The following is a 27,227-nucleotide window of genomic DNA, read 5'->3' as shown; positions in this document are numbered from 1 at the left end:
ACTACCCAAGAGATAGTGCTGATATTTCGTCATGGCATAGACCATGCCCAAGCCCTCACGTTCAGTGGTGCTATAGTTTCTTTCTGCTCCGTTGAGTTGTCTACTTGCGAAGTACACAGGTAGGTCGAGTTTGTGCTCTTCATCTGGTTGGTGGGCCAATATCGCCCCAATCACCAGCCCACTTGCATCTACATGCACATGAAAAACGACATCCATTGAGGTTGCCACAAGACGGGTGCCTTTACTAGACGGTCCTTGAGGTTGTCAAACACCAGTTGTTGAGGTGCCGACCAGTTGAAGGACTGCTCTTGGCGAAGGAGTTCTGTCAACACCACCGCTATGTCGGCATAGAACCTGATGAATCTTCTATAATAACCCACATGTCCCAAAAAAGGACTTGACTTCTCTGGGTGTGCGAGGAATAGGCAAGGTCAATATCACTTCCACCTTTGCTGGGTCTGTGGTCATTCCCAAGACAATGTGACCAAGGAGAAACTCTTGCAAGGTGAGGAAGAAACATTTGTCCGGATTCAAGCGCAACCTAGCTTCTCTACACTTATCAAAAACCCACCTCAACTTACTCATGTGATCATTTTGAATAGCAAGTTCGAGGTGAGAAGCGTTCTTACCATTGAACACAGAGAAGTCATCCAAGAATACCTCAAGAAACTTTCCGATGTTATCCTGGAAGAGTTTGGTGACAAGACGTTGAAACGTTGCCGGTGCATTGCACAGACCAAAAGGCATCATCCGGTAAGCATAAGTTCTCCATTGGGTGATGAAGGTAGTCTTTAACTGATCTCTCTCTCGCACCTGAACCTAGTTATACCCACTGTATCCATCCATGAAGGAGTAGAGAGCATGACCAGCTACGGTTTCTAGCACCCTGTCAGTGAAGGGGAGAGGAAACATATCTCGACGTGTGGCCGTATTCAAACTCCTATAGTCGACACAAACTCAAAGTTTGCTAGTCTCTCTTTTGGGCACCATTACAATGCCACTAAACCATTCGGAGTAGTCAACAGGGTAGATCAACCCTGCTTGCTCCATCTTTTGAATATCAGCATGGACAGCCTTGCCGGGCACCACTTGGGCCCATTCTCTTTTTGCCTTTTTGTGCTTGCTTGAGCATTCCTCTATATGGTAGCCCATCCACCTCGTATGTAGTTTCACAAATATCTTGTGTCGTTGGGGGGTCAACTTCTAACATGTATAAGTCGAGTAGAGCAAGGTCTGTGACATCTTCTTCTCCTTGTATGCTGTGGGCTTGCCTTGCACGTCTGAAGTTCCAGACTCCAGTGTGAATGTGGACGGTTCCTTCAAGTTGTCCAGTCTCTTGGCCCCTCCTAGGTTGGTCAAGATGCACAATGGATTCAATAACCCTTCCAAGAGTCATTTCCAGCACCACTTGCCTTTGAGTGACATCAGTAAGTGGTCATCCTCTTCTTCTACAGATCCATGAGTGTCTTCTCTAATACCATCATTGTGCTCAGCCAATACATCATCTATGTGGTCATCCTCTTCTTCTATAGATTCATGAGTGTCCTCTTTAATACCATCACTATGCTCAGCCATCTCATCATCTTCTTGTATAGCATCCTCTTCCTCCTCTGTTGTGACCCCATGGTCTTTTTCTTGGTATGAGGCATCCATGTTGTCTGCCTCCATTGCTTCCATTGCTACTTCATGGTCTTGTCTTTGAGTCACCCTGTTGACCTCTCCACCACTTGGTCTGGTACTTGTGGTCATCATTCGCTAATACATGTGGGGATTATTACAAAGACAAAAAGGCATCCGTTCATACACTAGGTCAGCCAAACTAGGTGGTGCAGAGGCTTCCTGGCTCAAGATCCTCTTCTCGACACAACTCCACCATGTTGATGGCTAAGGATCCCAGGGCCCCCATCCAATCCAAGATGACAGCTTCTTCCTCATCTGGTTCAGCATGCTCCAACAAGTGCGTCCAATATGTTCCAACGAGTACGTCAAGCTCTCATCATCATCTCGTGCTGTTGTTGCATAGGTTTCATCTTGGAAGGGTGAGTCCTCTACATAGGCCAGCTCTTCCTTCCGTAGGGGAGGGGCCAGTCCCCAAGTGCCCATCGCTCCTCTTCCACCCCTTCTTCTTCTTCAAAATCCTCTTCCCCAAGTTCCACAAGTTGGTGACAAGCCCTTCGAGCAACCATGTCTATTTCTAGGGATGTGGATCCCAAAGGTAGTCGAACTTCAGGCCTTTGCTGAGTGTAACCATGGTCTACCGAGAAGTAGAGGATAATTCTGCTCACCCTCCGTCATATTAAGTACGATAAAATTGGACAGGAATGTAACTCCCCCAATCTTCATGTGAACACCTTTGACATCCCCCATAGGCTTCACCTTACGTTGATCCGCCATGCGCACTTGAAAATGTACGTCAGCTGTCAATTTCAAACCCAGTTGTTGAAGAGTACCTCTTGGCATGATGTTCACTGCTGCCCCACCATCCAAGAAAACATTTTTCAGCTCCACCCGTTGATTTCCACTGCGAGCTTGGGACTTGGTTGGTCTTAGACATTCACTAAGGTGGCTAGGTCAAAGTTAGTATCCACATCACTAGGCCACAAAGTGCAGCTCAATGCTAGCTTTTGACACTAGCCACCATCTTTCAAATGTTAAGCTCAAGGAAGCACATGAGGCTGTCTGGATACACGCGACTCGACTGAAAACTTGATAGAAATTGAGGCCCCCCTCACATAGTATGCCTCCCTCAACTTAAGATGTCTTGCCTATTGGAATATGAAGCCAAAGTGAGTCAAAAAATGAGTGTACTTCAGATTTCTATGCCACCCTCCTTACTGCTGATCCTGAGACACACGATAGAGAGGATGCTAGAAGGGCTATTTGGCAGAGTATCCCTGTGTTGGAATCCGGATATGCATGTTCTACTCGACGCACCTTTCACCAACACAGAGTTCAGGACTGCACTTTCAGCCCTTCACAAGGGCAAGTGCCCAGGTTTAGATGGCCTCACCCCGTCTTTTTTCATTGCATTTTGGGATATGATTGGAGACTATATTACTTCAGCCATGCAGGCCATTTGGGACTCTGGCGAGATGCCTGGGTCGCTTACAGAGGGTCTCATCCACCTTATCCCAAAAGGAGGTAGCAGAAATTTATTGTCCCAGTGGAGGCCTATCACACTTCTGGGGACTTGTTGCAAGATTCTGGCCAAGGCTATCAGCCTCCGATTGCAGCCACTTCTCCCTGATCTTATACATGACACTCAGACGGGTTTTGTGCATGGTAGAAGTATTTTTGATAACATTTTTTCTTTCTGGGAAGCTTCAGAGTGGGCCATGCAGAGTGGCCAGAATCTTGCCATTCTACTATTGGATTTTGAAAAAGCTTATGACAGAGTAGATTGGAGTTTTTTGGAGGGCACCCTTCTACGCTTTGGATTCACTGATGTTTGGATCAGAGGTGTTTCCTCTTTGTACAGATCAGCCCATAGCCAGGTACTTATTGGTGGGGTAAGGGGTGAGAGATTTCAGATTTCGAGATCAGTCCGTCAGGGATGCCCCCTTGCTCCTTTCCTTTTTTTGTTCGTGGCCGAAGCTATGAGTATCTATGTTAGATCTCAAGCTGACATCTTTGGGCTGAGACTTTCCATCAGAAGAGAAGAGGAGCTACTTGACAGTGAGTTGGCTGATGACACAGCGATTTATTTAGATGCCTCTCCACAGATGCTCACTTCTTTCAGGACAGCATTGGATTTATTTTGCTTGGCGGTAGGGGCACAGATAAATTGGCATAAACCCAATGGCTTTTGGATCAGTGATGAGGACACTCCAGTTTGGGGGCTTGACATAGGGTTCACTTGGGTTCAGAGGGGTGTGCCTATCAGGTATTTGGGCTGCCAGGTCGGCTTGGGTATTTCTACCACGCAGCAGTTTGCTCCCGTGTTGGAGAGCATCAGAAGGAAGCTTCTCTTTTGGAGCTCAGCCAAGCTGGATCTTGCCTCTAGAGTGGTGGTGGTCAACCAGGTCCTCTTGGCCACAGCCTGGTTTATATGTTCATGTTGGTGCCATTCTAGGGACTGCATCATTCAGCTCAGAAGACCGATCAGAAACTTTCTCTGGAGTGGGCTTGATGGCACAGCAGATGCCTTAGCCAGGGTGGCTTGGGAGACCCTCATCCTCCCTACACAGGATGGGGGTCTCAATATTATTGATCCAGATTTACAGTGCAGAGCTTTACTTTGCAAGATGGTGGTGCGAGGACTTATGCCAGGACAGGAACCGTGGAAGGACTTTCTTATCAGCAGCATACAGAGGTGCACACCTTCCTCAGGAGGAGACTGGATGAGCAGTGTTAGATGGATCTTCACCACAGCACACCTCAGGTCACCTTCGTCCCCTCTCATGGTTGCCATTCTGAAAGCTTGGGCCAGTTTCAGAAGCACTCTTCGGAGGATTCCTCCTTCCTCCCGGGAAGAGATTGATAGGCAGCCCATCATGTGGAACGACAGTATTTTAGATGACCTTGGTAGGCCACTGGGTACCTCACTCTACATGCAGTGGGCTAGGTGGGAGAGGGGACCTGCTTCTTCTTTGGAATCTTGGAAAGCTTTCCGTAGGCTTCCAGATCAAGGTTGACAGGACATCTCAGAGGGAGTGCAGGGAGGATCTTGCAGATTGAGGCAGCCCTTCCAGAGGCTTGGATAGACATAGATGATATGCCACTCACTTCCTCCACTTGGGCAGGTACTTTCTCGAGAGGCGGGGTTCCGCTTCAGGTCTTAGCTTTCCGAGATGCACAGGAGGATGCTTTGGTTTTTAGTGTCCAGGATGGTGGCAGATTGCTCAGGTCCACAGAGGACATCTTGCTTGAGTCTGCTTTTCAGCCTATCAGGGTTGTAGGTCTTTTGATGCAGGGATCAGATTCAGAGTGGTTCTTAGACCCTGACCCCCAGCTACTCTCCACCGGGTCTTGGAGGCTTTGGCTCTATGGAGGAGTTCCCATCAGGTTTTTAGAGTGGGACCCCGGAGAGTGGGAGTGGATTGACGCGGGGCATCGAGAGAAGAGCATCCCCTTCTTTCGTTACACGGTCAATAATGCTAGGAGATTTCAGCTCAGTAGTAGAGGTTGGAGACCCTCCAGAGTTCCTCATTGGGAGACTTTTGGTAATACTGTGGATCAGCAGAGGTACTTCTGGAGGAGGCTCTGGAAATCCCACAGGAATAGAAAGATCACTATCTTCTTTTGGCTTTCTATCCATGGAGGGATTGCAGTGAACCTTTAGAGGTCCAGATTCGGAGCCGACCCTACTTGCCCTCATTGCCTTTCTGCTTCGGAGTCTATTCAGCATTGCTTATGGGATTGCAGACAGGCGAGATTGATTTGGATGGGGATAGCCAGGATCTTCAGTCACTTTGCCCATTTCCCACTTTTTATGACTTGGGGCTCGGTGGCTTGGCTTTCTCTTACAGGACCTCAGGTTTTCTATGAGGGAGTTGACTCCTCTCGGGCCATTTCGGTTCGACGTCATCGGGTTGAGTTCTGTTCGTTGGATGTGGTACCACACTGTCCTTTTACAGCTGTACATGCCTCTGTGGATACTTCTTGGGAGATTCTAGCGAGCATAGCAGCCTGGCATATCTGGAGAGCCAGATGCACAGAGGCTATGGAGGGTACTCAAGTTCATCCCTCGCACACATTGGCTAGTATCTGGACAGACATCGTACACACTCTGATGGCGGTATGGACGGGTATGCAGGGGGACTCCCGTGCAGCCTCAGCTAGGAGGGCTTCTTTCTTCAGGGAATGGAAGGATTCTTCTTTCTTCTCTGAATCTACTTCTGAATCTACTATAGGGTTGAGATGGCACTTTCAGCCTCAGCCTTGGCTTCTTTCCACCTCACTCTGAGGGGTTTTTTTTATTTATCCTCATGACTTCATGATGTATTCCGCTTTGAGCTTGCTCTCGCGGGTTCTTGTTCTTACTTAATAGAAGTCTTTTTCATGGAAAAAAAAAGAAAATGAGTGTACTAGGTGTGTAGGGGGTGTTTTATAGTCTAGTGAGTCCTAGACATGCCATGTGTCATATTGGGAGTTATCCCATATACACTATGGCTTTCTAGAGTCTAGTGTCACACTATATAGTGTTGAACTTGTCTTGAGTCATTCACATCAATCAACATCAAGCTTTATATCATGTGAGTATTTTGGTTATCATTGCCTAGCACTTGTCTTTAATTTGCTTTCCATATTTCCATTCCGTTCCTAGTTAGTTTGGCATTCTCCTACCTCCATGTCTCTTCATATGGTATCAAAGCTAGCTTTCCTCAAGGACTAAGGGAGTCTTGAAGCCCACCTCAGACTTATGGAGAGACTAGCTCCTTCACTCCCTCTCCTCATGAGTTCCTCTCCACCTTAGCTCTCTTCTCCTCTTCTTCCTTGAGCTTTTGTCTTTTCTCCTACCTATTGTATTTGTTTTCTATGGTCAAGTTGAGTCTTATGCTCTTACATAGGGGAACTTGAGATAAGCTACTTGATTCTCTCACATCCATTTTCTCGTTTTTGGGATCAAATACAGTTGCATTTGTAGTAGTAAGATAATAATTTTCTTAGTGTTATGAAGATAGAATCAGAAAAGTTATTTTCCGCTTTAAAAGGTTCAAGTATTTTAGATTTGATTGCTTCCCATTTTCTGCAGGTAACAATTGTGGTCGTGGCAGTCCCTGAGGGTCTACCTTTAGCAGTCACTTTGACGTACACACTTAACCCATCCCTTGTTAAGAAAAATCTTTTGCATTGGTTGTAAAGATTTTACTTTTAAAGGACAATTTTGAATGACATCAGATCTTTCCATGCAGACTTGCATACTCAATGCACAAGATGATGGAGGACAATGCACTTGTAAGAAAGTAACGAGTTTCAGTATCAATTTAATTTATAGTTTTTGTTGTATCGTTAAAACCTTGTTTCAAAAATCTAATGATTTTCTGTAAGTTGTGACCTGCATTTAATGGCAGTCCCAAAGGATGTACATCCCTAAGATTTATTTTAGCACAGAATTTGAGCTTGCCTATGTGGAATCTCTCACTTGACTTTTAGTTAACAAATCTCATAAGTATTACATTTTTCATATAGCAATATTGTTCTCGAGGAAAAACACAAATTTCATTGTTTCTGTGGCCTTATTTTTCTAGGTATCTTTGATCTTATTTTGTTGAATTTTTGTAGGTAAGAAACCTATCAGCTTGTGAAACTATGGGCTCAGCAACCACAATATGTAGTGACAAGACAGGCACTCTCACCATGAACATGGTTAGCAATTAGTTCACAAGATTATTTGATAAAACTAAGAAAACAATATTTTTTCTTAAAACTAGATCTTATCAATATTTGTTTTTCTATAGAAAAGAATTGGTAAGAATCATCTGTCATCATTCAAGAGATGAGGTGCATATTATAATAAACTTAGGTTTTAGTCTGGTCTCCAAAAGATAATAGCAAGCATACGTCTTGTTAGGAAATGAAGTCAAGTTGAGTCAGTTTTGGTGAGTTCTAGTGCGAGTTCTATAGTTCTAGGTGTCTAGGAGTGCTTGTAGTGTCATAAATGTGTGCAGACGCTACGGGAAAGAACAAACAAATGATACGTGTAACATCCACGAGAATGGAATACACAAGTCAATCAACAAGGCCCATGCAACATAGAATAGATATTGAAACAACTGGAATATGGGCAGAAAAGTAGATCAGCACAATTACGCAATAGGACAAACATCTCCAGTCATCTAGTATATGGGACACCTCAGAGGTAGCGAGGTATCAAGCAATCATTGTATGTGCAAGTTAGGTCTAAAGGAGTCATCATATATGTAAGCCGGTCTGAGGCAGCAAGTATGGACGTAGAACTGTCGGCCAATAGGACTACTGAACCGTCACCATGGAGAAAATCAAGTTTACTCATTGTTCCATATTCATATTATTCCATCACATGACCATCAATGTTCATATTATTCCATTGGCATGACGGTGTCTAATATCAAGGAAAGTATACAATTTTTTATGATGAAATCAAAATCTTTTGAGCCAAAACATGTGAAAATTTATGCACACATCACAATCCTATAACATTTCCAAGATTCAACACCACATAAGAATCACACACGCACACACATGCGCATGCATGTGCATGCACATATGTGTGTATGTGCACTTGCTGCATGGGTGCATGTATGCACACACATGCTGGATGGAGCGGGAACTTTTTTTCCCCCTGAAAACTTGTTGGCACACTCTATAGTGGTATTTTATTTTATTTCATCTTATGACAGGACAACAAAGAACACTGTATTCCGGAGAAATAGCTTGCACAACAACTGTGTACAAAATGATAGTAGAATGCTAGTAATAGCATGCATACAAAACCGTCTGACGGTTAGAGAAGCAGCTGTTGAAGATCCCAACTGCTTGGAGATCCGAACCGTCAACCCATGTGGCTAACCTACCCTTGCACACCCCTCTTGGTCACTGCTGCTAACCTGCATGGTTATGCAATAACACATGGCACTCACGGTGGACTGTGCGAACCCCGCATGCACATCCCTTGGACTGAAGTCACATGCCTTACATGGTGCAAAGTGTATGTGCAACAATCATTTTAGGCGTAGCCTCGGCAGAGAATCAGGTGCGGTAAGTTAAATCTCACCCTTCACTCAGTACACAACAATTACAAAGCATCTCATTCCTGAAACATTCAAAAAAACATCCACTCTCTGTAATCGCAATACCTGTCTGAACGTCCTTTGTTATTTCTCCTCCCTGTCTAAAAGCATCTCCACATTTCAGACATTTTCGATGTTGCCTGTCCAAAAGCATCTCGCATTTTGGACATCTTCGATTTTTTATTATGTGAGGCCCTTCCGCAACCATCGCTGTAGTTCTACTCTTCATCCAAACTAGAAATGTACTGAACAGGTGCATCAATGCCACCAGTCCCGCATCACTTCTCTCATGTAACTCTCTCTGCAACTGCATCGTCGCTCTACTCAAACTAGCAGCCGCAGTTGTCTCTAACTGCCTCTTCTGCATGAACATCTTCAATCTTTGATACTGCTCCAGATCCATCAGCCACTATAATGGATACAGCTTGGATCTATCCACCACCTGCTGTTTAGGCCACTGCTCCATGGGCAGTACCTCATCTATCCATGCTCCCGGTGATAATTGCTGCTACCATCGTTCATGTGCTGTCGTTGGTCTTTGAATCGTCATCGGCTCATAGGAAGGGGATCCGGCAACCAAGGAGGACGAGGAGGTAGTGACAAACTAAAATAATGGGCGCACAATTCCAACCACAAACAAAGTGAACGCCTCTGCCGCTTCAACGCATCTATTCTTTTGCTGTTGCAAAGAACGGATTCCACAATGCCTTCTGCCAGTTCTTCATATTTGGCTTGCCAATCCTCCTCAATTTGCACTGACTCTACAACCACTCCTTTTCCCTTATCTGCACCACCGCCACCCGAATATGTACTAGACCCCTTTAGTCTAGAACTAGTCGGCACTTGCGGATCCTATTGCTAACCGGAGCCCGCACTAGCTCCCGCATCTCCGTCCATCCTGGGTTGTCATTCGTGTGGAACCAGCTCCCCCTGACAGGTCTGCAACAGCCGCACTCCATCTTGCCACCTGTCTCTCCCATTCTGCCCGCACATCACCCTGAAGAGCTTCCAAGAGCGAGCCCATCTACTCCATATATATGTATATATTTTTTTTCCAAGAAAGAGACTTCTATTAAGTAAGAGAAAAAAATCGTGAGAGCAAGCTCAAAGCGGAATACATCATGAAATCATGAGGATAAATAAAACCCTCTCAAAGTGAGGTGGAAAACAACCAAGGCTGAGGCTGAAAGTGCCACCTCAAACCTATAGGAGTCTCAGAGAAGAAAGGAGAATCCTTCCATTCCCTGAAGAAAGAAGCCCTCCTAGCTAAGGCTGCACGGGAGTCTCCCTACATACTCGTCCATACGGCCATGTATTGGTGTGTCTCAACTTGGAGTGTCCTCCTAAAAAGATGTATTTTCCTATTTTGTTTTGGTGTGTGGCTCCATGCTCTCATTAGCCCATGGAGCCAAGAGGGGATGTACTGTGGGAGCCATGTATTGGCTTTAATAGGTTTAGAGGGGGATGTATTGTGGGAGCCATGTATTGGCTTTGATAGGTCTCGTTATTATCAGGCCAGGCCAGGATGTTGGTGTATTCCTAGACCTATGAGCTGGTCATGTAGCCATGCTATAACGTGAGCCTTTGAGCATGTTGAGTCTCAAGCCATGAGAGTTCTTGGATCAACCTCTGAACAACACACTCAGACTTTAGCCTTTGAGTTACATAGGGTACACACTTTGATGACCGTCATTGTCATGTTCTGTTCTTGGTTCCATTCCTATAGTCCCTCACCTTAGACCATCATTGTCATGTTCTGGCCTTGGTTCCATTCCAGTAGTCTCTCACCTTGCCTTCATGGGGGGGGTGTTAGAATATGAATCCAAAGTGAGTAAAAAATGAGTGTACTAGGTGTCTAGTAGGTGTTTTTAGTCTAGCGAGTCCTATGGATGCCACATGTCATATTGGGAATTATCCCATATGCATAGGTGTTTATATGTGTGTGTGTGCTCTTATATAAGAGTTGTACTTGTCTAGTGTCAAATCAATCAAGTATCAACTTACAAGCTCTTTGGTCTACATGTGAATACCTTCATTTTGGTTCATTGCTATAGTCATTTCATTTCCATTTCATTATGTCTCTCTTTGAATATCACTTCCTCTCTCCCTAGTCTACTCTCTCTCTCAGTCTCCACCATGTTCCTTCATCATTGATAAATTTGACAGAGCATTTTTCGATGATATATGTGTATATAGTTCCAAGAGAGAGCATGCTTGGAGACTGGATCAAGTGTTCCACAGAATGAATGATGTAGGAGGACAATTTAATCCTCGGAAGTGTCATTTGGGATGCTCTAGAGTGAAGTTATTGGGACGTATAGTGTCTCAAAATGGCATTGAACTTGATCCAGAGAAGGTGAAAGCACTTATCTTATTACCAACTCCCTCTACATCTAAACAGTTGCATACTTTTGTGTAGAAAGTGAAGTATATTACAAGGTTCATACACTTAGTCTCTTTGTTGTTGTACTCTTTGCAACAAGCTATGATAGAAGAGCCTCTGCAATGGAGTGAGAATTGTGAAGCAGTGTTCAATAGAGTGAAGGAAGTTTTGGGAGAGATTGCATATGTAAAAGCTCGAGATTTCTCTCAGACTTTTTATATAAACCCTTCTTTTTTTTTTCCCCCAAGAAAGAGACTTTTATTAAGTAAGAGAAAAAAACCACGAGAGCAAGCTCAAAGCGGAATACATCATGAAATCATGAGGATAAATAAAACCCTCTCCAAGTGAGGTGGAAAACAACCAAGGCTGAGGCTGAAAGTGCCACCTCAACCCTGTAGGAGTCTCAGAGCAAAAAGGAGAATCCTTCCATTCCCTGAAGAAAGAAGCCCTCCTAGCTGAGGCTGCACGGGAGTCTCCCTACATACTCGTCCATACGGCCATCAAAGTATGTACGGTGTCTGTCCAGATACTAGCCAATGTGTGTGAGGGATGAACCTGAGTACACTCCAAAGCCTCTGTGCATCTGGCTCTCCAAATATGCCAGGATGCTATGCTGGCTAGAATCTCCCAAGAAGTATCCAAGGCATGTATAGTTGTAAAAGGAAGGTGTGGTACCACATCCAATGAACATGACTCAGTCTGATGACGTCGAACCAAAATGGCCCGAGAGGAGTCAAGTCTCTCATAGAATACCTAAAATCCTCGCCTATCTACAATCTCATAAGCAATGTTGAATAGTCTCCAAAGCAGAGAGGCAACGAAGGCAAGTAGGGTCGGCTCTGAACCTGGATCTCCAAAGGTTCAGTGCAATCCCACAATGGATAGAGAGCCAAAGGAAGAGAGTGATCTTTCTATTCTTGTGGGATTTCCAGAGTCTCCTCCAGAAGCACCTTTGCAGATCCGCAGTGATATCAAATGTCTCCCAATGAGGAACTTTGGAAGGTCTCCAACCTCTACTACTGAGCTGAAATCTCTTGGCATTACTAACCATGTAACAAAAGACGGGGAGCTCTTCTCTTGATGCCCTGTGTCAATCCACTCCCACTCTCCAGGGTCCCACTGCAAATACCTAATGGGATCTCCCCCGTAAAACCAAAGCCTCCAAGACCCAGTGGAGAGTAGCCGGGGGTCTTGGTCGAGGAACCACTTTGAACAAAGGCCTTGGATGGCACCCAGATACACCCATCATAGGTGTTCACGGGTATTTGGACTGACACGGTTCACACTTTGATAGCCATATGGGCTAGCATGCAGGGCCCTTCACGGGCAGCCTTTTCTTCGAGTTTGGAGGGGTTCTCCCTTTTTCTCGGAGGTTTCTACTGGATTGAGATGGCACTATCAGCCTCAATCCTTTCTTTTTGGCTCTTGAGCTTTTCATGCATTGCATGATGTATCCCATATGGAGCTTGCTCTAACGGTTTTCTTCAATACTTAATAGAAGTCTCTTTTTGCCCCCAAAAAAAAAAAAAAAGCATGTCCTATGGATGCCACGTGTCACATTGGGAGTTATCCCATATGCATTTGTGTTCATATCTGTGTGTGTGCTCTATATAAGAGTTGTACTTGTCTAGTGTAAAAAAAATCAAATATCAAGCCTACAAGCTCTTTGGTCTACATGTGATTACTTTGATTTGTTCATTGCTCTTACTATTTCATTTCCATTTCATTATGTCTCTCTTTGAGTATCATTATCTCTCTCCCTAGCCTATCCTATCTCTCCCCCTCTCCACTATGCACCTTCAGAGCTAAGATTAGATACATTCAAAAGAATGCTACATGAGACTTGATTGATGTGCCCATTGGCAAGAATGTGGTTGGCATGAGATAGATCTACAAGATAAAGTATCATGCAGATGGTACATTTGAAAAGTACAAAGCTCATTAGATTCCAAGGGGTATTCACAAGAAGGGTAGATAGATTATGAGGAGACCTTTGCTCCGGTGGCCAAGATGACTACCATTCGCTTTGTGATCTCTCTTGCTCCGTTTTATGGTTGGTCTATGTACTAGATGGATGTCAAAGACCACCTTCCTTTATGGGGATCTCAAGGAGGAGGTCTATGTGCATCAGCCCTAGGGTTTTGTTGTTCAGAGACAAGAAAACAAGGCTTGCAAGCTCAAGAAAGCCTTGTATGACTGAAGCAAGTGACTCGTGCATGGTATCATAAGATACACAACACTCAAACAAAGCCAAATTTATATGTTTTGCAACAAAAATCAAATTTACTCATGCTTGTGCTTTATGTCGATGAAATCATACTCACTGGTAGTATTTTACAGGAAATTGCAGCAGTGCAGTCCATCTTGTGTCTGACTTTTGATATGACAGATTTAGGCCTCTTACACTACTGTCTAGACAAAATATTCATAGGAATTGTCTTACACTACTGTCTAGACAAAATATTTGAAGGGATTGTTGCAGAAATTTAAGATGGATAATTCTAAGCCAGTGGTGGCCACTCCATTGGAAAAGGGAATCAAGTTGAGTAAGCATGATACAGATGAAAAGTTTGATGGCATATTGTACAAGTAGTTGGTTGGTAGTTTGGTCTAGTTATGCTCCACACGGCTAGACATTGCCTATGCCATAGGGATTCTTAGCCATTTCATGCATTGTCCAACAGTCATGCATTGGAATGCAGCAAAGAGGGTTCTCATATATGTACAAGGTATACTTTCCTATGGGCTCCATTATGCTTCAGATGGTGACATTTCTTTGAGATTGTTTAGGACACATTGCTGATCATAGATCCACTTCCGGCTATTGCTTCTCATTGGGCTCAACGTGCATCTCATGGCTCAGTAAGAAGCAAGACCACGTGTCTCTCTCCTCCAGTGAAGTAGAATACAAAGCTGCAAATTCAGCCACTATGGGATGTATGTGGTTAAAAAAGCTTATTCGTGACTTGCATCGTGCTCAAGATGGTAATGCAACTCCAATCTTCTATGACAGCCAGAGTTGCATTGCTATTGCGAACAATATTCTATCTCATGCTTGCATGAAACACATTGAAAACCACTATCATTATGTGTGGGATTGTATCACAAATGGTTTCATTGATCTCACATATTGTTCCACTGAGGACAATGTGGCAGATATCTTCACTAAAAGCCGGTCAACACTTCTCTTCACACGACATCAACATGGCTTGGAGATATGAGACATTAAAACAATGTCAAGGGGTGTTATAAAATGATATTGTTTTCTTTTGTACTCCCATAGGTTGCTATATCCACATGTGGATGACTTTGTGCAACTATGGTACTCTAGGTACTTCTAAATCGGGGGTTTCCATTTTTTGAGCGAAAACCCCTGAGCGACGAGCGGACAAAAGGTGGGAGGGGTCATAATATATAGGCTCAAGTCATTTTTGGAGAGCACGAAATTCCAAATTATTTCAAGGAATATGTACCTACATATGAAATATTGATGAACAGAGATAGATATAAATATACCTTTATATAATATACATATATAATGTCCAAATAGCGACTTATTTTATGACTTTCAAATATTCTTTCTTTTCCTTTCACCATTGGTTGGATCATGAAATTTTGAGCAAATATCCTCTTCATAGCTCCTTAGGATGAGCTAAGAAAAATATATAACGTCTTTTTAATAGCTTCTCTGAGTGTATTCTGCTAAAGGAATATGGTTTGAAGAGCTTGCCCCAACACTATTATGCCGGCAGAATACCCTTGGAGAGCCTACAAAGAATGGATCATAACTTTTGCTCCTAAGCTCAGATTGAGGAGCTATAAAAAGGAAAAATATTCAAAATTTCATGATCTATAGGCTTAAAATTGTATTTTTTATAGGGATAGAAGAGATGAATTGGAAATTTCAAGATGTATATGAGAGTTACAACTTTTCCTAATTCATATTATGGTAGGAAGGAGTTCAGTAGGGACCACATTTCCTGAAAAGTACTTAGGTTTGGAGAATTGGGAATATTTTAAAAATACCTCCCTTGCCTTCCCATATTTGATAATGGACTAGAGATTAATTTATTATTGATAATAATGGCTTCAATTATGAGATTTTCAATATCCTTTTTATACTCATCAAAGGATTGTTACATGAGAGCTTCTCAATACTTCAAATATGGGATTGCTAAAGCTAAGGGAAACCATTTTAAATCGATTGGATTACCATAATCCTCAAAAGAGAGTATGGTAGGGAGGGATTTATAGGAGTTTCTAACTCGTTTCTAAAGTGTTCACTATTTGTTCATATATAGATGATGTTGTCTAAAATGAGGGTTATAATGATAAATAAGTAAGTATATGGTTCCATAAACGAGAAATTATGAAAGAATTGTATATTCCTTTGAGAAATATACTAGCATGGTTGGTGCCAAACATTATCACTCGGACTTTTCCGCTTGTAGGTTTTTGCTCTGAAAATGTGCACATCCCTTCTAAATCATTATAGAGTACTTCAGCCATATCATTGAGGGGGGATTTATAGAGATATATACAATGATATGGTGGTGTAGGATAGAGTAGGACTTAGTTTACTTTGGAGTTTTAGTATGTTCTAGTACTTGGACTATATATACCAAGTACTTGTGCTTCATTTAGTTGAACATTTCAGTTGGAGTTCACTTGTGTTCACTTCTTGCTCTCTTGTGTTCACAATCATTCTCCATTCTTGTTCCTATAGCTACTGCATATTATCCTCCAGGGACTGTGGCTCATAATGTGGGGTGACCCACATATGGTATGGGGCACCAATGGGCCAACACACACATGGTTTTGAGAATCGGACACACACAGAGCTTAATTCTCATTTATGTTGATTGGTATGCCATGTGCAAGGGGGGAATCATATGATTGAAAGAGGGGGGGGGAGGGGGGCATATAAAAGTTCAAATGCACCTAGCTAAGCTTTTTTTTTTTTGCAAAAAAGAGGCTTCTATTAAGTAAGAAAGACACTCGCTAGAGCAAGCTCTGTGCAGAAATACAACATGCTAAGCATGTAATAAAAAACACCTCAGAAGAATGAGGTAGAAAGAAACCAAGGCTGAGGTTGAAAATGCCAACTCAACCCTGTAGAAGTCTCAGTAAGGAAGGGAGAGACTCTCCAATCCCTAAGAAAAGTAACTCTCCTGGAGGAGGTTGCTCAAGAGGATCCCTGCATGGTTGCCCATATGGCCATCAGAGTGTGTACTGTATATCTATCCAAGTACTCGCCAAGGTCTAAGAAGGGTTAGCCTGAGAACCCTCCATAGCCTTAGGGCATCTGGCTCTCGAAATGTGCCATGCTGCAATGCTAGCTAAAACCTCCCATGAAGAGTCAACCGAGGGATGAGCAGCCCTGAAGAGAGTGGCCAAAACATCCTCTAAAGAGCACGAATCCACAAGGTGTTGTCGGATGTGAAGAGCCCAAGACAAGTCATGTCTCTCAAAAAAAACCTGGGGCCCTAAAAGAGTAAGCCAAACCACTGATCCCCAGGTCATATAGAAGGGGAGCATAGTGCTGAAAAGTCTTGCAATCCCCTTCCATATGATTCTCGCCTGTCTGCAATCCCAAAGGCAGTGTTGTACTGTCTCCGAAGCAGAAAGGCAACGAGAGCAAGTAGGGTCAGTCCCAAACCTGGATCTCCAATGGTTTACTGCTATCCCACCATAAATAGAAAGCCAAAAGAAGAGAGTGATTTTTCTATTCCGGTGGGATTTCCAGAGCCTCTGCCAAAAAAGTTTCTGCAAGTCTGCAGAAATCTGAAAATTCTCCCAATGAGGAGCTCTGGTGGGCCTCCAACCCCTACAACTGAGCTGGAATTTCTTGACATTATTGACCGTGTAACGAAAGAAGGGGATGCCCTTCTCTCGGTGCCCTTCATCCATCCACTCCCGTTTCCTAGGGTCCCACTGCAAAAAATTAATTGGAACACCTCCATAGAGCCACAGCCTCCATGAGCCCAGGGCAATGAGTAGCGCCAAGTACCATTGTGAAAGAGAGCCTTGCTCCATGAAGCCCACTATCTTGATTGGCTGAAATGGTACCTCCAACAAAATACCCTCTGTAGACCTAGCTAAGCTTTTCACATATGTACGGGTAGATATTCATGACATATTTATTATTTTCACAACAATTTTTGTATGTTATATTGTTGTTTTTTTTTTTTTCATGAAAAATACTTCTATTAAGAAAGAACAAAAACCCGCGAGAGCAAGCTCAAAGCGGAATACATCATGAAATCATGAGGATAATAAAAAACCCCTCAGAGTGAGGTGGAAAGAAACCAAGGCTGAGGCTGAAAGTGCCATCTCAACCCTGTAGTAGATTCAGAGAAGAAAGGAGAATCCTTCCATTCCCTGAAGAAAGAAGCCCTCCTAGCTGAGGCTGCACGGGAGTCCCCCTGCATACCCGTCCATACGGCCATCAGAGTGTGTACGATGTCTGTCCAGATACTAGCCAATGTGTGCGAGGGATGAACCTGAGTGCCCTCCATAGCCTCTGTGCATCTGGCTCTCCAGATATGCCAGGCTGCTATGCTCGCTATAATCTCCCAAGAAGTATCCACAGAGGCATGTACAGCTGTAAAAGGACGGTATGGAACCACATCCAATGAGCAGAACTCAACCCGATGACGTCGAACCGAAATGGCCCGAGAGGAGTCAAGTCCCTTATAGAAAACCTGAGGTCCTGTAAGAGAAAGCCAAGCCACCGAGCCCCAAGTCATAAAAAGTGGGGAATGGGCAAAGTGACTGAAGATCCTGGCTATCCCCATCCAAATCAATCTCGCCTGTCTACAGTCCCATAAGCAATGCTGAATAGACTCTGAAGCAGAAAGGCAACGAGGGCAAGTAGGGTCGGCTCCGAATCTGGACCTCCAAAGGTTCACTGCAATCCCTCCATGAATAGAAAGCCAAAAGAAGATAGTAATCTTTCTATTCCTATGGGATTTCCAGAGCCTCCTCTAGAAGTACCTCTGCTGATCCGCAGTAATACCAAAAGTCTCCCAATGAGGAACTCTGGAGGGTCTCCAGCCTCTACTACTGAGCTGAAATCTCCTGGCATTACTGACCGTGTAACGAAAGAAGGGGATGGTCTTCTCTCGATGCCCCGCGTCAATCCACTCCCACTCTCTGGGGTCCCACTGTAAATACCTGATGGGAACTAGTCCATAGAGCCAGAGTCTCCAAGACCCGGTGGAGAGTAACCGGGGGTCAGGGTCTAAGAACCACTCTGAATTTGATCCCTGCATCAAAACGCCTACGACCCTGATAGGCTGAAAAGCAGACTCAAGCAAGATATCATCTATAGATCTGAGCAATCTGCCACCATCCTGGACATTGAAAACCAAAGCATCCTCCTGTGCATCTCGGAAGGCTAAGACCTGAAGTGGAACCCCGCCTCTCGAGAAAGTACCTACCCAAGTGGAGGAAGTGAGAGGCATATCATCTCTGTCTATCCAAGCCTCTGGAAGGGCTGTCTCAATCTGCAAGATCCTCCCTGCACTCCCTCTGAGATGTCCTGTCAACCTTGACTTGGTTTCCTCTGGAAGCCTACGGAAAGCTTTCCAAGATCCCAAAGAAGAAGCAGGTCCCCTCTCCCACCTGGCCCACTGCATGTAGAGTGAGGCACCCAGTGGTCTGTCACGATAATCTAAAATACTGTCGTTCCACATGATGGGCTGCCTATCAATCTCTTCCCGGGAGGAAGGAGGAATCCTCCGAAGAGAGCTTCTAAAACTAGCCCAAGCTTTCAGAATGGCAACCATGAGAGGGGAGGAAGGTGATCTGAGGTGTGCTGTGGTGAAGATCCATCTAACATTGCTCATCCAATCTCCTCTTGAGGAAGGTATGCATCTCTGTATGCTGCTGATAAGAAAGTCCTTCCACGGTTCCTGTCCTGGCATAAGTCCTCGCACCACTATCTTGCAAAGTAAAGCTCTGCACTGTAAATCTGGATCAATAATATTGATACCCCCATCTTGTGTAGGGAGGATGAGGGTCTCCCAAGCCACTCTGGCTAAGGCATCTGCTGTGCCATCAAGCCCACTCCAGAGAAAGTTCCTGATCGGTCTTATGAGCTGAATGATGCAGTCCCTAGAACGGCACCAACATGAACAAATAAACCAAGCAGTGGCCAGGAGGACCTGGTTGACCACCACAGCTCTAGAGGCAAGATCCAGCTTGGCTGAGCTCCAAACGAGAAGCTTCCTTCTGATGCTCTCCAACACGGGAGCAAACTGCTGCGTGGTAGAAATACCCAAGCCGACCTAGCAGCCCAAATACCTGATAGGCACACCCCTCTGAACCCAAGTGAACCCTATGTCAAGCCCCCAAACTGGAGTGTCCTCATCACTGATCCAAAAGCCATTGGATTTATGCCAATTTATCTGCGCCCCTGCCGCCAAGCAAAATAAATCCAATGCTGTCCTGAAAGAAGTCAGTGTCTGTGGAGAGGCATCCAAATAAATCGCTGTGTCATCAGCCAACTCACTGTCAAGCAGCTCCTCTTCTCTTCTGATGGGAAGTCTTAGCCCAAAGATGTCAGCTTGAGATCTAACATAGATGCTCATAGCTTCGGCCACGAATCAAAAAAGGAAAGGAGCAAGGGGGCATCCCTGACGGACTGATCTTGAAATCTGAAATCTCTCACCCCTTACCCCACCAATAAGTACCTGGCTATGGGCTGATCTGTACAAAGAGGAAACACCTCTGATCCAAACATCAGTGAATCCAAAGCGTAGAAGGGTGCCCTCCAAAAAACTCCAATCTACTCTGTCATAAGCTTTTTCAAAATCCAACAGTAGAATGGCAAGATTCTGGCCACTCTGCATGGCCCACTCTGAAGCTTCCCAGAAAGAAAAAATGTTATCAAAAATACTTCTGCCATGCACAAATCCCGTCTGAGTGTCATGAATAAGATCAGGGAGAAGTGGCTGCAATCGGAGGCTGATAGCCTTGGCCAGAATCTTGTAACGAGTCCCCAGAAGTGTGATAGGCCTACACTGGGACAATAAATTTCTGCTACCTCCTTTTGGGATAAGGTGGATGAGGCCCTCTGTAAGCGACTCAGGCATCTCGCCTGAGTCCCAAATGGCCTGCATGGCTGAAGTAATATAGTCTCCAATCATATCCCAAAATGCAATGAAAAAAGACGGGGTGAGGCCATCTAAACGTGGGCACTTGCCCTTGTGAAGGGCTGAAAGTGCAGTCCTGAACTCTATGTTGGTGAAAGGTGCGTCAAGTAGAACATGCATATCCGGATTCACCAACACTGGGATACTCTGCCAAATAGCCTTGTCTAGCATCCTCTATATCGTGTGTCTCAGGATCAGCAGTAAGGAGGGTGGCATAGAAATCTGAAGCTATGCGTAAGACGTCATCTGGCTCTGTCTGTGAAACCCCATGTGAGTCAATAATCTGAGATACACTCTCTCTACTATGTCTAGGGCCAAGAGTAGAGAAAAAGTGTTTATTGACTCTACCACCCATCTGAATCCAGAAGGACTCCCATGCATGAAAGGCATACTCTGCTCTCTGATCAAGCAATAACTGCAGATGAGCCCTCGCTGCAGCAAGGCGCTCCTGAATCCAAGCACTTGAAGGCCGTTTTTGCTCTTCCCTCTGCAAAGCTGCTAACTGTTGGCGAACACCAATCTCACGTCTTAGAATATCTCGTCTCCTGGTAGAAGCAACTGAGCAGTAAAAGTCGCTAATACCAGAGAGGGCAGCGGCTAAATGTGATGGATGTGGCTACCCACCCTGGACATGAGCAAACCATATCCGTAGGGCTGCCTCCGTAAGGTCCTCCTCTGTGTAAAAGGCATCTGGAATCCTGATGTTGGCAGATCGACCTCTAAAGTGAGGCTCTGAGATAGCCAGAACAACAGGGAAGTGGTCTGAAGTGGAAACCCCCGCAGCAATGCATATCGATCCACCTCTGTCTAGTGCCCAATCATCTACATAAAATCTGTCAATGCGTGCATGAATAGGCATCTGTTGCCTCCTGTTCGACCAAGAGAACAGGAGGGACTGTGGCTGAATAAGAAAGGCATCATCACACCAAGTATCTCTGCCACAGAAATGGAAAAGGAAGGCATCCCAAGCTGCTCTCTCCAAAGAGTGAAGTCCGCCTTCTCTACCCCCTTTTTTGTCTGAAGGTAACTCGACCATGTTAAAGTCACCTCCAATCACCCAAGAATCCACAATGGGGGCCTAGGAGAGCAAAGTCTTCCACATAAGGACACGTTCCCCTCTAATGTTGGAGGCATATAGGTTGAGGAAGCCAACCTTACGTCCTCCAATCAAAAGAATAATCCACTGAGCTCTAGAGGGGATAATGACTCCATGCCCAACAACTAAGGGGAGAACCGACTGCGAAACTGAAATAGAAGTGCCTCCCCTAGTGTCCAATGCAGGCGACCAAAAAGTATGGCCTGAAAGCAACTTACCTGACTTGGCACAATCTCTATAATCTAGCTTGTGCTCTTGAATAAATAATATATCAATGGGACCCCCAGTAACACCTGGATGAAGCTGATCCCGGATCAGCTGTCTACGGCGGCGATGTGGGACGCCACCTAGGCCTTGTATGTTCCAACTGATAATCCTCATCGACGGGAGGATGTAGAGTGGAACAGCTTACCCGACCTAGTGGCGGAAACAAACCCCTCAACAGGGGAAGACCTCTTGCTCGAGGAGGGAGGGAAGGAACCCAGTGGTGGAAAGTCAATAGGGGAAAGAATCCTGGCACCTGAAGAAGAAGCCCTGTCAATAGGAAACCCAACCACTGGCTCCCCAAAAGTAGCGGGCACAAACTCCTTTGGGAAATCTGAACTCTCTGCCAAGGCTGAAAACGAGTTCCTGTGGAGCAATCCAGACACCGGAGTACGAAGGATCCCTTGTGAGGGAAGAGGATCAACAGTGTAAGCTATCCCCTTCCCCCTATCCAAGGGAGGGAGTGAGGAATGCTCTCTACCCTGTGTCTGCCCAGCCGCGGAGATCTCTCCGTCCTCAAGAGGAACATCTGCTGGCACTGCTGGATCTAAGGAAGAAGCTGCAACTGGGGAGGAGGTCGAAGCTTCAGCGTCTCGAACTGTGCAAGGTGAGACAGGAAGGACAGCTCGAGGTGAAGCAGAGTCTACTAAGGTACCCTCGTGAACTGAAGGAGGGACCTGCACACGTACGGGAACCCACTGTAAAGCGTCGCGTGTGCCTGAGGGAGGTGGGGGTCGAGGAGCAGGTGAAGGACCTGTACCACCCCCCTGTCGAGGCCGAGGAATAGGTACTGGACCTGTACCACCACGTGACTGAGCAAGACCGCCACATGAAGAACGAGGAGCAGGAGCTGGACCTGTACCACCCCTCTGTCGAGGTCGAGGGGCAAGTGCCGGCGGGTCTAATCCCCCCCTGTCCCCCCTGTCGATGCCCTGAGGAGGTAGCTGTACCAGAGGGCTTCTTAGGCCTTTTCTTCTTCTTGGGGCAATCCCTGGCAAAGTGTCCCGAGGTCCTGCAAATCCTGCACTGATCCTGCGTGCCTGAAATCTCCACTCTCTGGCGAAAAAAGGAACCATCCGGGCGTTGGATCATGACGTGGTCCATCTTGAGGTTAGGATCCTTGCAAAGGACCCTAACTCTAGGAACCCCATCACAGTCAATGGCAACCCAGGGAGGGGTGGGATCTCAACAACTGCGCCAAAATGCTCCCCAATAACAGAAAGAAGTCGATGGTAAACCTGGGGAAGCCCGGGGAACCTGATGAAGAGCGAGAAGATTTTCTTATCTGCCTCTACTCGGTCGAAACCAAGGTGAAAGGCTTCAAAGAAGATCTTCCCGTGTCCCAGGTGTAAAAACCCGGCCTTGAGCACGGTGCTCGCAGCCTCTGGAGTGTCAAAAACAACTTGGAAAAAACCTCGTCCTAGAAGGCGAACATCTAACAATCGAGGAGTGAGGTCTGGGGGGAGAGCCGCAAGCATCCAGTCTCTGGCTTGGGATCTGGAAGGGTGAGACCTGAAGATGCGTGCTAGCAATGTGGTAGAGCATTCAATCTCTACATCCTTCTTGAGCTGCTGCAACTCGTCTTTAGAGAAAGTGATAGTTTTCGCGGCCGGTGGAGATGGAGTAGGATTGGCTGACGGGGTATCCATCGCCAATCAAGGTGAGGAGGCCGACTCGAACAGAATAAAGGCTCCTTCCGTTCCAAAAAAGCTGCGGGGGGCAAGGGAGGGAAAAGGAGGCAAGGAGGAAGCAGGGGGGAAGGGGAGGGAAGGAGGAGAGGGGCTGGGGCTGAGAGGGGAGAGGGGCAAGCTGAGAGGGAGGGAGGGGGCGTTGGAGGGGAGGGCTAAGAGGGAAAGGAGAGGAGAAGAAGGAGAGGGGAAGGAGAGAAGGGAAGGGCAGGAATGAGAGGAAGAGAGGGGGGCGGGAGAGCAGGCAGGGAGGGGGCGGGACAGCAGGGGGGAGGCGAGGGGCAAGCAAGGGAGGGGGCGGGACAGGGGGAAGGGGCGGAACAGCAGGGGGGAGGGGGCGGAGGCAGGGAGAGGGGGCGGAGGCAGGGGGGAGGGGGCGGAGCAGCAGGGGGGAGGGGGCGGAGGCAGGGAGAGGGGGCGGGACAGCAGGGGGGAGGGGGCGGAAGCAGGGAGAGGGGGCGGAAGGGCAGGGGGAGGGAACGAGGGACAGGCAGGGGGAGGGGCGGAGCAGCAGGGGGGGAGGGGGGGGAGCAGCAGGGAGGGGGCGAGGGACAGGCTGAGGGGAGAGAGAGACGGGCTGAGGGAGGGGGAGTAGCAGGGGAACGGGGAGGAGCAGCAGCACCGCCCTTTTGGTTTTTGCATCCTGGACACTTTGAAGGCAAGTATGCTTGAAACAAGGACTATGTCACATTATGTTATATTGTTGAGTGTGACAATACTTGGAAAAGCACATGTTTTATTCTATCTTATGATGATCAGATGACTGTGGTAAGCTCTTGGGTTTGTGGGAAGCTTAGAACCCCAACAACATTGGACAAGGAGATTCAAATGGATGTAGAGCAGGTAACGTGACCTACTTTGCTTCCTGCAATAAGTCTATGGTTTTGTTAGAGAAATACCTATGCTTGATTTTACTATATGTACATGCATGTCATCTCATTAGATTTGTCAAAGCATTTTTAAGTAAAGAAAATATTGATAATAGGAGAACAATGAACATGAGACAAAATCTCATCGATAATTCGTTATTGCCATCAACAATATTCCACTAATTCTTGGTGAAGATGTCAATTTTCATATTGCAGAGGCTATTTATAGGTATTTGTCTCAACACAAATGGTCACGTTGGAATTTCTTCGGTAAGAATTCTGCATTTTGAGTTATATTAAGATAATATTGATAAATAAAGGCTTGTTTTATCTAGAGAGAGGTCATTCCCGTTATATAGTCTATGGACTCTGAAATTAGGCTCACAAATGTGTATGATAAATCCACCTATATTAGTGGCACTTATCTCCACAATCCTCCAAAATCATAGCACAAAATCTGTATACATTTTTTTCTACCATCATTCCATTTATGGTCTTGAGGAATTTTAAAATTTTCTCAATAGTATGTATCACGAAAGAGTTGGGATGTGCTTTCAAAACAAGGATTTGTATTTTCCTCAAAGGAAGACCCCTCCATGGCATTAAATATACAAATTATATGTCCATATTATGATTTATTAGAGAACTAAAAGGCACTTGAGGTTAAGTTCAAACATATGATTGTCCTTTGAACCACTACAACTACCCACTATATCTCTAATGGAGGTGGAATATTTAAAATGGAATCACCTCAACGAGTTGGAACAAATCAAAGAAGGGTGAAAGGAAAGAAAAGGTCTAAGGATCCATCATTTTTTGTAACCCAAATCAAAAGTGCTTTGTGGAGTGCACAGAATAGAGGTTCTAATTATGAATCATTGGGAATGGTCCTCTACATGGAATTCATGGACACGGTGGTATTCATGGACATTTTGCACCTTTTGTGAAATTCAAATACACGGTACCTTTGCATGTAGGTATCTTGTTAGGAAATGGAGTCAAGATGAGTCATTTTGGTGTGCTCTAGTGAGTTCTAGTCTAATGTGTCCTATGGATGCCACGTGTCACATTGGGAGTGTCTGAGGGAGGGAGGGGGTTCCTTCAACTTTTGGAAGTATTACTAGAGGCCTATGGCCACTGGTGCGAGGAGAAAGTAGGGAATTGCCACTTGTGTCACCAATGGTGTATGTGGGACGATGTTGTCAACGACGGAACACGTGAGGACGATGGTATCACCGAAGGTTCGAGCGAGTGCAAGAGTGACAAAGGCCTAGTAAAACAAGGTTACAAGAGTCATCCTTCAACATGAAGGCAAGAGAACTCAAGCCACATGACATAGGGACCATTATACCAAGTGAATGGGAATGAAGAGGACAATACACAGGGTGAAGGAGAGCTACAATTGCGAATAGAGATGGAGGGCACATAGTATTTAGAGTAGAAGGGAAGTACACTAGTAGGACACCACAATGTTACACTAGGAGAGCTCTTGACTCCACAACCTCCTTGTCACTCTCCTGTTCCCCTTACAATCATAGAATGCCCCTTTCCCTCCTTTCCGCACCCCTTCATCCCCTCCACTTCCATGGCAGATGCCTTTCTCTAGCTGGCAATCTTATCCCCTTCTTCCCATTGGTGGTGGTTCCATGTCTCTTAGTCGTTCCACTCCCTCGAACTCTTCATGGCTTCAACCACTTCAAAACTGCTGATAAGGAGAAAAAAGGAAAGACAACCAGGAATTATGCACTTCACCACGTCAGATAGCTAAGACTTCATAGGGATCAGCTACAATGTGGGCTCGTAGATGATGAGCTTATGAACCAGATTCCAGAGTATGTGTCTTTGTAATAGGCACAAAGACAAACCCCCACAAAAAAAAACTGACTGAACATGGATCACACAAACTCAAAGAGAGCCGAAAGACTACACAGCCCGAAACAGATAAACTTAGAACTGAACTTCCCCCCAAAAATCAGAGAACAGTCAGCCTCAGAATACTATGAACCCACAGCCAAAACTCCTAAGCTTCCATCAAGGACAACAGCTCGTAACTGTCCCCAAAGCTGCAGTCAACCACCAAAGAGTGAAAGGGACTGGAATATCAGATCGCATCAACCATCTCTGCCTTACAAATCCACTTCCAGCGTATGTATCCTTCTCCTGCCCATAGAGTACTCCACGCTCATACTTCACGTCGCCAACACTCCTTCAGCCAGCAGAAAATGATACCCAGCTATGCCTCAAGCTTCACTAATCCATAGTTCATCACCAATCATGCACAAACCCAATGGAAGACACCTCCAGCAACAGCCCTTTCATATGATCATAGCCAGACAACGCATTCTCTTCATCATTTCTGTTATCACCCACATTCCTTCCTATAACTTTGATATTTCGTAGCCTCTCCTGCATCTGCTCACGTGCAAACGATGATCGTCCGGCCTGTGAGGTTGCCATGCTCAGCAAACTACAAACAGCTCGCTATCTCTAGAGATCTCCAGCACCAAGGTCTTCTTAGCGCACACAAGTTAACAAACTCCCCTACGTGAAGATAACCAGCAGCTTTCGCAGTAGCCCTTCTCTCCCATTCGATCTGAATTCTCCACATAACTGTAATCCCAGAGCACCCACAGCTTATCCTTTTCAAACTTGGAGTCTCTTTCTGCCAAGCATGCAGTCGAAAATCCCCATCCCTCTTTACATGACCCCAAAAACATTTCCCTTGACCACACACTGGACACCCTTGCTCTAGAAGTCTGGTACAACCACATTGCATTTCATCATTTCCCATGAAGTCCCTGCAAAACATACTCAAAAAACTATACATTAGTCCATCATGCTTGTGAAAGAAAAATCCACAAATGCAAAAAGCCCACACCTACCCTAGATGTGTACAACTATGTGCCTACCCACAGCTATATACAGTGCTCAAAAACTTGGTACAGGTTTTGTCCTATCATTTTGCCCATCCCCAAGTCTGCAGACATTCATGTCTTGCAAATAGGGGTATATAAGATTTGCATTTCTTCAGAGATATCCTCATCCATGAGGTCTTTCG

General features: G+C 45.4%; 1 protein-coding gene across 1 annotated transcript in view; it reads left to right on the top strand.

Annotated features, from left to right (window-relative positions):
• LOC147885465 (calcium-transporting ATPase 10, plasma membrane-type-like) overlaps positions 1 to 27,227 on the top strand; it is a 550,097-nt gene that overhangs the window by 181,793 nt on the left and 341,077 nt on the right. Inside the window, exons 11-15 of the mRNA XM_087397042.1 lie at positions 6,695 to 6,750; positions 6,855 to 6,897; positions 7,225 to 7,308; positions 24,060 to 24,143; positions 24,386 to 24,439. Of these exons, the coding sequence (XP_087253168.1) occupies positions 6,695 to 6,750; positions 6,855 to 6,897; positions 7,225 to 7,308; positions 24,060 to 24,143; positions 24,386 to 24,439 (321 nt within the window). The remainder of the gene's footprint in view (positions 1 to 6,694; positions 6,751 to 6,854; positions 6,898 to 7,224; positions 7,309 to 24,059; positions 24,144 to 24,385; positions 24,440 to 27,227) is intronic.

The sequence above is a fragment of the Dipteris shenzhenensis genome, chromosome 25 (genome assembly GCF_047967505.1).
Source record: "Dipteris shenzhenensis isolate YYH24624 ecotype China chromosome 25, Dip_SZ_1.0, whole genome shotgun sequence".
Classification (NCBI taxonomy): domain Eukaryota; kingdom Viridiplantae; phylum Streptophyta; class Polypodiopsida; order Gleicheniales; family Dipteridaceae; genus Dipteris; species Dipteris shenzhenensis.
This window is presented reverse-complemented; position numbering and strand designations above follow the sequence as displayed.